The 9,331-nt window shown below is 37.7% G+C and overlaps 1 protein-coding gene across 1 annotated transcript; it reads left to right on the plus strand.

The window, feature by feature from the left end:
* Nucleotides 1–2,308: 2,308 nt before the first annotated feature.
* On the plus strand, nt 2,309–7,764 carry LOC131957810 (uncharacterized; the record flags this gene model as incomplete). Its single annotated transcript, XM_059322604.1, has 8 exons — nt 2,309–2,325; nt 2,453–2,524; nt 2,885–2,985; nt 3,678–3,816; nt 3,937–4,017; nt 4,274–4,435; nt 6,309–6,474; nt 7,575–7,764. Coding segments are annotated over exons 2-8 (869 nt in total), but the record flags the coding sequence as incomplete, so codon positions are not given.
* Between the last annotated feature and the right edge of the window lie 1,567 nt (nt 7,765–9,331).

Below are 9,331 nucleotides of genomic sequence, written 5' to 3' on the forward strand. Positions count from 1 at the left end.
CCAATCATCTGCCATTCCTCGGACCCGATTAGCTGCAGTTAAGCGCTTAGCAAACTGCATGTAAAATGTTTAAGGCACACGTTTCAAAATTGGTATGGCCATTGTATTTTCTTAGTTTGTCATTACAAGATAACACTGACCCTTGTGTTTTTTTTAAATTGGTCTCCGAAAACCTTTAAATATATTCAAGTTTTTTTCTTCCAACATGCTGGTTATTTAAGCAACACTCAGATAAGCCCCATCAATAGCAAAACAATGCACTACACTCGTGAAAACTTACACAGATAACGAAGAACAAGATGGAGTAGACACAAAGAGATTTTTTGCTTAATATTTTTCATCCCAACACTTTATTGTCTTATTTATTAGTTGAGCTCGTAACGCTTTGTAAGGGGAAACAACCAGGCTTGACCGATTAGTCGATAACATTATTAGAGTTGTTTCGCTTCACAAGGAAAAAATAAAAAAAATTAAGAAAAAAAAAAACAACCGATGTAACAATTAACTGTACCATAGTTGTGATTGTACATAAATGACGTCACACATTGTTGCCGATTTAAAATTAATTGTTATAACCCCCACCCCCTCCCTAAACTATCGCAAGTGATTTACTAGTATTCTTAAGGAAACAACATTTGGCACACTAACTTCCAATTTAGGTTGTACTATAACGAAAAGCGCTTCCTGATGGTGAACAGTGTGAAACCCTTCAAGCTACGTCTTGAAGCTCATTGCAAAGATCATCAGCAGCAACATCTTTATTCGCGTTATGCGTTAAAGACTTTTCTAAGTTGAAGTCGGTAAATCTTTCAGCAGATGACTTTCTGGGACAGATACCCATTTCCAAGATAGCGTAAAAAATTCTACGTTGAAATTCTGTTTATTATCTTGTGGTGACAACAATTATTCTCTCCATGGCTAACGAGATTTCTTATTCAAAATTTAGAGACGAGTCCTACTTTTATTAAAAATAAAAATTGCCCGTGTTTAGGAAATTCGCGCCATGCACTGGATCTAACTAAATCAACATTAAAATTAAATAATCCATCTGAAAAGTTCGAAATTAAAGAATTTTTATTAAATACAATAATTATTCCTTAATATTATAATATTGCCCTGTATATAGTTTATATAATAGAATCAGGTATTAATCAATAGGTATTTTAATAATGGCGATTACACATTTTTGCGCCCCCACTAAGGAGAGTGACCTAGGTTAGCGCTTATTTAATCTTATGGATAGCTCCGGCCTGTACCGGCTGTAAGTTGGTAGTGACTTTAACGGCTTTCATCATCGCTGATCAAAAAATTTACACTGATTTTAACGAGCCTGTTAGGAAAAAAAAACGATACTTTATAATCAACACGTTTATAACCTTGGATACTTTACAATATTGACTGTGTTTATGAAACAAATGGGGGAGGTCCTCATTCTATTTTTAAACCGTGATATATTGCACGGGTCTCCAATACGGCCCGCGGGCCGAATGCGGCCCGCGAATTCATTTTATCCGGCCCGCGACGATCTTTTTGTTTACTGAATAAATGTTTGTTGGAGCTGGCTGAGGAACTTTGCCCAGAAAATTCAAAACTATTTGAAAATGTAGCTTCGTGTTGCAGACATTGGTGAAAACATAGTGACCTCCAGCTGCAGTTTCAGTAGCGGTTTTCTGACTTGGATTCATAGGCAGAAGAAGTGAGATTGTTTCAAAGCCCATTTGAAGCAAATGTGGCCAGTTGCAAAGATGAACTGCAGCTGGAAGTCATTGAATTGCAAGAAAATGACTTCCTTAGAGACACGTTCAAAGAAGGGCAGATGGGTTTTCATACGCTTTTGCACAAGGAAGACTTTCCTAACATTAAAACTTTTGCATCAAAGTACCTTTCAAATTTTCGAAAAACATACCTTGGGGGGGGGGGGGGGGGGTGAACACTTGAAATTTGTATATATTTCTATATAAATTATATTTCGTTGGGGGGGGGGGGGAGGGGGCGGTAGACGTACTTCGGGGGAAAGGGGGGGGGGGCTCCACGATCCTGAAGAGATGCCTTAGAGAAACTCTGGCCCCCGAACTGATATTTGATAGTTAATGCGGCCCTCGGGCTAAAAAGTTTGGAGACCCCTGATATACTGTCATGTATCGCAGGGGGGGGGGCAGTCCGCGTTGAACCGACTAACATTGCTATGCTTTACAAAATGCTTGCTCAATTTTTTCCAAACAGTGTGTGTGTCCCGGAAATGGGAGGGGGGGGGGGGTAGAAGTACAAGCTGCCCATTTTAAGCCAAGGTAGCTTTTCAGTGTACTTCGATCTCCGATATTGAAGGTTTGAAGGTAAGTAACTCACGCCAATGAAGAGTGAATATCATGCTGGGGCTATCTGTTTAAAGCTTCGTGTACTTAAAGGTGTCTTTAGATATCCATAACGATACACAACACAGGTATTCATACAGGTGAGAGACAGAGGCGGACTTGAAGGTGATCTGCACCTGGACATGCCGCTTTCTTCTGTTTACAATCCAAAGGTGAGTCTCAAGATCTGTTTGTTGCACATAAACATGTGAGACACAAGATCTTTGTGTTGCACACGCACACACACACACACACACAAACATATATATAAATATAAATATATATATATATATATATATATATATATATATATATATATATATATATATATATATATATATATATATATATATATATAACATTGGTGAAATGAAGATATATCGATTAAATCAGATGGTATATATATATATATATATATATATATATATATATATATATATATATATATATATAAAATGGCGATAGAAAGATATACAGATAGATGATATCCAGACTAACCTGCTTCTAACAGATAATCCGTCTTCCATCCACAGCAACTGTGTCTGGTGCTTCTATTGATAGCTTTTGCTGGTGTGCTAGTCATGATCTACGTCATCAGACCGGATGTTCAGTTTGTGACAACTGCGTACAATAGGTGACCCGAGTAGTAGCTTACAATAGGTGACTCGAGTGGTAGCCTACAATAGGTGACTCGAGTGGTAGCTTACAATAGGTGACTCAATGCTTACAATAGGTGACTCGAGTAGTAGCTTACAATAGGTGACTCGAGTAGTAGCTTACAATAGGTGACTCGAGTAGTAGCTTACAATAGGTGACTCGAGTAGTAGCTTACAATAGGTGACTCGAGTAGTAGCTTACAATAGGTGACTCGATGCTTACAATAGGTGACTCGAGTAGTAGCTTACAATAGGTGACTCGAGTAGTAGCAATTGTTACACAAGTTCATTAAAGTTTCTTTCTGGTATCACTACTGGTTGGCAACGTTCCACCCCCTCCAATCCACTTGAACGTAATTGATTTTTTTAAATATAGAAGGTAAAACTTTGACCAGTATCCGTCACCTGGGCAATTTGTCCCCTCCTCTCCCCTTGAAAGTTGTAAGTATCTTCATCCCCCTCCTTCGGAGAAAACGGCTGAAACACTGACATTAAGTCATTAACATGATTTACGTTTTGTTCTATCCTATACATGTGTTCCTTTTGCCCTCACTTTATTGCATATATATATATATATATATATATATATATATATATATATATATATATATATATATATATATATATATATATATATATCAAATCAATTAGAGTAGCTAATGTACATCAGGTCCCTAGAATTGCTCAATGAACCTGAAAGCTCTAGATCCGAACATTTCCTACAACAGAGGAACTTACTGTCCGGCACACTGAACCACATGATGATGTTGTACGGGCAACAGAGTTGTGAGATGCTCAAGCTGAAACAGGTGTGTCATGTTTTATAGATATGTATATATATATATATATATATATATATATATATATATATATATATATATATATATATATATATATATATATATATATATATATATATATATAAATAGATGGATGCTCATGTGTCGGAACACGGAGGTTGGTGTGCTGAAGCTAGCAGCCCTGGTAGTTCAAGTCACAAGTGGGATCAGGTGGGTTTTCTACATAATATATATATATATATATATATATATATATATATATATATATATATATATATATATATATATATATATATGTATATATATATATATATACCCCCGGGTAGATGAGCGACAGATTCCTCCCACCCCCGGGTAGATGAACCACAGATCCAGAATCTTATTATGTGTACGCTGGTCAGCTTTTGTCTACTTTCGCCTTAGTTTTTCTCCATAGTTTGTAATAAGAAAACCATTTGTGTTAAAGCGATTTTCGCGTGCCTTGAGCAAGTTCTTTAAAGGCAAGTCTGTTGGGAGCTTTGGCGACGGGCCTGGGGCCTACAAGAGACATCTGGACACGCTGAAGGAGGTCAAGAGCTACACGGCTTATGATGGGGCTCCGTACTGTGAGCTCGTCACTAACGGCACGGTGAGTTGGGGCGAGGGGGGGGGGGGGGGGCGGGTGACGGATGACTGTGTGTATGTGTGTATGTGTTGGGGGGGGGGGGGTCAGAGAATTTTTCACGAGACCCTTACCAACTTTTATTATGTTACTTCAAGGCGGTAACAGCAATGAAGTTATTGGTCCTGCGTGATCCGATGGATCACGATTTGAGAAACTTCCTCACACATGATTCCAGGCATTCCAGGTTATGCATAATCGTGTTAGGAAAAATAGTCATTAAGTAATCAAATAATTAGCTACGGCCCTTCACAGCTTTAAATCGTGGTTTTTTTTTTTTGGTAATGTAAGTTTGCAAGTTCCATAAATTTGTAAAAAAAAAAAAACGTCAAATCAACCTTTGCGTAATTAGAAAATACGGGTAATAAAATTATGTTCCTTAATTTTAATTAGCATAGATGGCCACCGCAAAAGTAACTCTGATAATTCCCACTAAGTGACTAAGATAATGCGACAACCCCACACTATGTTCGATGAACATGGAAAGAAAGGTAATCCTAGTGTCAACGCATACGACTATTTTAGTTTATTTTATCTCCCCTGACAAAATAAGCCAGGGGAAATAACATAGAACTGTATTTTAACGACCAAAAAACCCAACTATATGAGATTCGAAAAAAAAAATGAAATGTAGGCTATCGTTCTATTAAATATTTACTAAAAATAAACAATACTTTTATGAAAATAGGTAAGATATATTAATATTTTTAAAATTAATATAATTTCTTGACTATATTTGAAATCATAATACTAGATTTACTACATTGTTATTGACTATATTTCATCCGGCGTAATATATCGACTATTATTTCTTCTTCCGCAAAAGATATTTATGTTTCGCTCTGACTGATTGACAATATACTAAGTGTGGCCTAAGCCAGGGGTCGGCAACCTGTGGCTCGCGAGCCGCATGCGGCTCCTTTGACGTCCAGATGCGGCTCACCAGCTCCTTTCACAAATATTAATAGTTATGCAATTTCATTTTTACTGGACGGTGGGATACGACTTTACCCTGCGTTCAGTGGGGTGGAAGATAAGCGTGGTGAGAACCAAAGGATAGAAGCGAACAATGCAAGTTTTTCAAACCTATATCCAAGCCAGTTAGTCGGCGTTTGCCGTGTTAAGGCCTGACTGGCTAATGGGGACACCTCCTGAGCCGGTGATATCCGTAAAGAAAAAATAAAATAAAAATGAACAGCTTTTTAAGTGGATTGAGATAGTCCTAGAATAATATTATTTGATTACTAATTTTACTATTCTGGCGATACATGTCTATGTTTTAATATGAATAAATAATATTTCACATATAAAGCTATTTATTTTAAATAACAAATCAACTTTATTTACCTAATCCTAATCAAATACCGAATATTGAACCAAAAATGTTGTGGCTCTTTAAAAACTGGGAAAGTTTGTAAATTGTAACTTTTGGCTCTTGTGTATTAAAAGGTTGCCGACCCCTGGCCTAAGCGATAGAGCGCTAGGCTAATAGCCTGGAAGTCTCGAGTTCGAATCAAGACCGCTAGCTCTTATGAGAAATCAATCACTTATAATCAGTAATGTACCAAAAACTTAAATAAAAGAAAAATTAAATTAAAGTTGCTTGACCGCATAAAATTATATTAATTCCATCCATAATAGTGTAATTATACTGCTACGCCATTTTAAATTTCTTTCTATTGGGTTTTTACTTAAGCACCAAATTAAAAAAAAAAAGGTTTTTAGGTTTTATACATGTTCTGTTTTTTTTTTTAAAAAGACACCAACAATGGAAGTCTGTTTTCGCGCCAATTTGTCCTCCACATTTTTAATGTTGTCACATATTTTGCTTCTTATGCAGGTGATATTCCTAGACCTAACAGTCCCCCAATACAACCTTCCAATCTTTGACTGGGTCATCAGTGTGGAGGTGGGTGAACACATTCCGGCCAAGTTTGAAGATATTTATCTGGACAACTTGGCCAGACATGCCAGGGAGGGTATCGTGTTGAGCTGGGCTGTGCCAGGTAAGCGTGGTTTGAAAAAAAAAATTAAATCTAAATTTTAGGAATTTATTTTTATAGCTGAGCACAGTCTAAAATTTTATCCCACTGTAACAAGGCAGGTAATCAGGAAATGGTTAAACAGGTTGTATTGCATGTTCGTTTTATTCCCAATCGCCCTTAGTTCTCAAGGTAAATTTAAAAGAGCAAAGAATTGTTTTCTTAGCTAACTCTGATTTATAACGTCTCTTTTTAACTGTCTTTTTAACTATCTCTCTCTTTCTGTTTCACTCTCTCTCTCTCTCTCTCTCTCTCTCTCTGTCTCTCTGTTTTTCTGTCGTCTCAGTCAGATAGCTTTTTATTGAAAAGTTTTTTTTTTAAATTTGTTTTTATTGGGCCATTTAAAATCTAATACCGAACTCATTCTATTTGCATCGATTTCGTGTGCTTATATCAGCCTTTGTAAACAACTATTGAGAGTTGCTGTTCTTTTTTTATGACTCTGTTCCAATCGTCATGAAATTAATTAATATTTGTTATTAAATAGTATTTTAGTTGTTACATTATATATTTTAAAAGTACTTTTGATAACTCATAATATTAAAATGTTACATTTTTAAAAAAAAGTTTTTCAAAAATTTTAAATGTCTAATTTAGAATCTAAAAATAAGGGATCGGCGTGGTCGAGTCGGTAAAGCTCATCGTTGCTATACCGAAAAGTTCGAACCCTCGGGCAGATGAGGCTCGTTAGCTGGGGACAGCCACTCTTTGAGGAGAGACAACTCCAAAATGAAACAACTGCTGCCTTGTAGTTTGTTCTTGGTTGGACAAAGGCTATGGAAGCAAATCCAAAAAGAAAAGCAGGCTGAAATCGGAGTCAATGGCCTCAATGGCGCATAACCAGTTGACACGTACCGCTTAATTGTGTTGGAGGCGTGGTCGAGTCAATCTCGATCCCCTTCAACACTAATAATTAAGAACGAAGAAGAAGAAGAAGAAGAAAGAATCTAAAAATGTTAATCGCGTATTCAAAACCTAAAAATGTTAAATTTGTATTTGGGTTTGAAATTTTTTTTCTTATCAACTTGGCACATGGAAAATCGAGTGTTAAAATATTTCCACAGGGCAAGGCGGGCTATCCCACGTGAACACCAAACCTCTAGAAGCCGTGAAGGATCAGATGAAGAAGAGGGGGTTCCTCATCAACCTCTCGGCCAGCACCCCCCTGAGAGAGGCAGCTACCTTCTACTGGCTGAAGGCAAACGTCTATGTTTACAACCGACTCTCGCTGAGCTCTCTAGTGGAAGAAGATGCGTAAAAACCTCACGCCATCCTCACCAACAGACTGATTGTGACACACGAATGGGCTGTAAACCAGAGTTGAAGCCCACATGATGATATTTCAACGAGTCGATTTTTGTATGGGTGGTGTCGCTGTTAGAGGATGAGTCAAGGATTGGGTTAGGGGTCGTGAATAAATTATGTCCTACACTCAAATTTGTACTGAGGAAAATCTTGAATTTGTTTACGCTGTTACATGTGGATTTCCGTTCATCACACGCCGCAGCCAAGAACATTAACCCTAACTATTGAATGCTATAGCGTACTAAGGGAAGCAACTGTACAGTTATTGATTTCTTTTTTAAAGCCACATGTATAACGATTGCATTAATGAATGGTTTGTTGATCTTTGCCGCCTTGATATGTAACATTATATGAAATTCACAGATTGATTTGTGACTTTAAACAATTTGATTTACGACAATTAAATATGTGAATTAGTATTGAAACAGCTTGATTTGTAACTATATTGCAAAATTTGATTTGTGACATTACGTGTTCACATTTGACATGTAACTGCTCTATGCTGATCTCTCCAAGTGTCTCAGTAAGTCTAGCCTCAAGCACCATGGGAAGATTTTTTATTAGCTTAGCGGTGTTGGTATTTAAGCATTCCACTTGGCTTTGGGCTAGTGCAGTAATATTTAACAAATGTCACGGCTGAAAGTTGACTTTGAAAGGTGTAACAGATGTTTTATACATTTCACCAAACCAATGTCTTACTGAGTTAATACGTAGTCACTTCATAGTGTGTCGTGTTTCAGATGTAGCTTACATATTTTTTTCTGTACAATAGACAGCCTTGGTGTAAGGACACACGATCAGACAGCCCTCTATAAGGACACATGATTAGACAGTTCTCTATAAGGACACACGATCAGACAGCCCTCTATAAGGACACACGATTAGACAGCCCTCTATAAGGACACATGATTAGACAGCCCTCTATAAGGACACACGATTAGACAGCCCTCTATAAGGACACACGATTAGACAGCCCTCTATAAGGACACACGATTAGACAGCCCTCTATAAGGACACACGATTAGACAGTTCTCTATAAGGACACACGATTAGACAGCCCTCTATAAGGACACACGATTAGACAGCCCTCTATAAGGACACACGATTAGACAGCCCTCTATAAGGACACACGATTAGACAGCCCTCTATAAGGACACACGATTAGACAGTTCTCTATAAGGACACACGATCAGACAGCCCTCTATAAGGACACACGATTAGACAGCCCTCTATAAGGACACACGATTAGACAGCCCTCTGTAAGGACACACGATTAGACAGCCCTCTATAAGGACACACGATTAGACAGCCCTCTATAAGGACACACGATTAGACAGCCCTCTATAACGACACACGATTAGACAGCCCTCTATAAGGACACACGATCAGACAGCCTTGGTGTAAGGACACACGATTAGACAGCCTTGGTGTAAGGACACACGATTAGACAGCCCTCTATAAGGACACACGATTAGACAGCCTTGGTGTAAGGACACACGATTAGACAGCCCTCTAT

The sequence above is a fragment of the Physella acuta genome, unplaced genomic scaffold (genome assembly GCF_028476545.2).
Source record: "Physella acuta isolate Inbredline_101_S28 unplaced genomic scaffold, ASM2847654v3 ptg001269l, whole genome shotgun sequence".
NCBI lineage: Eukaryota > Metazoa > Mollusca > Gastropoda > Physidae > Physella > Physella acuta.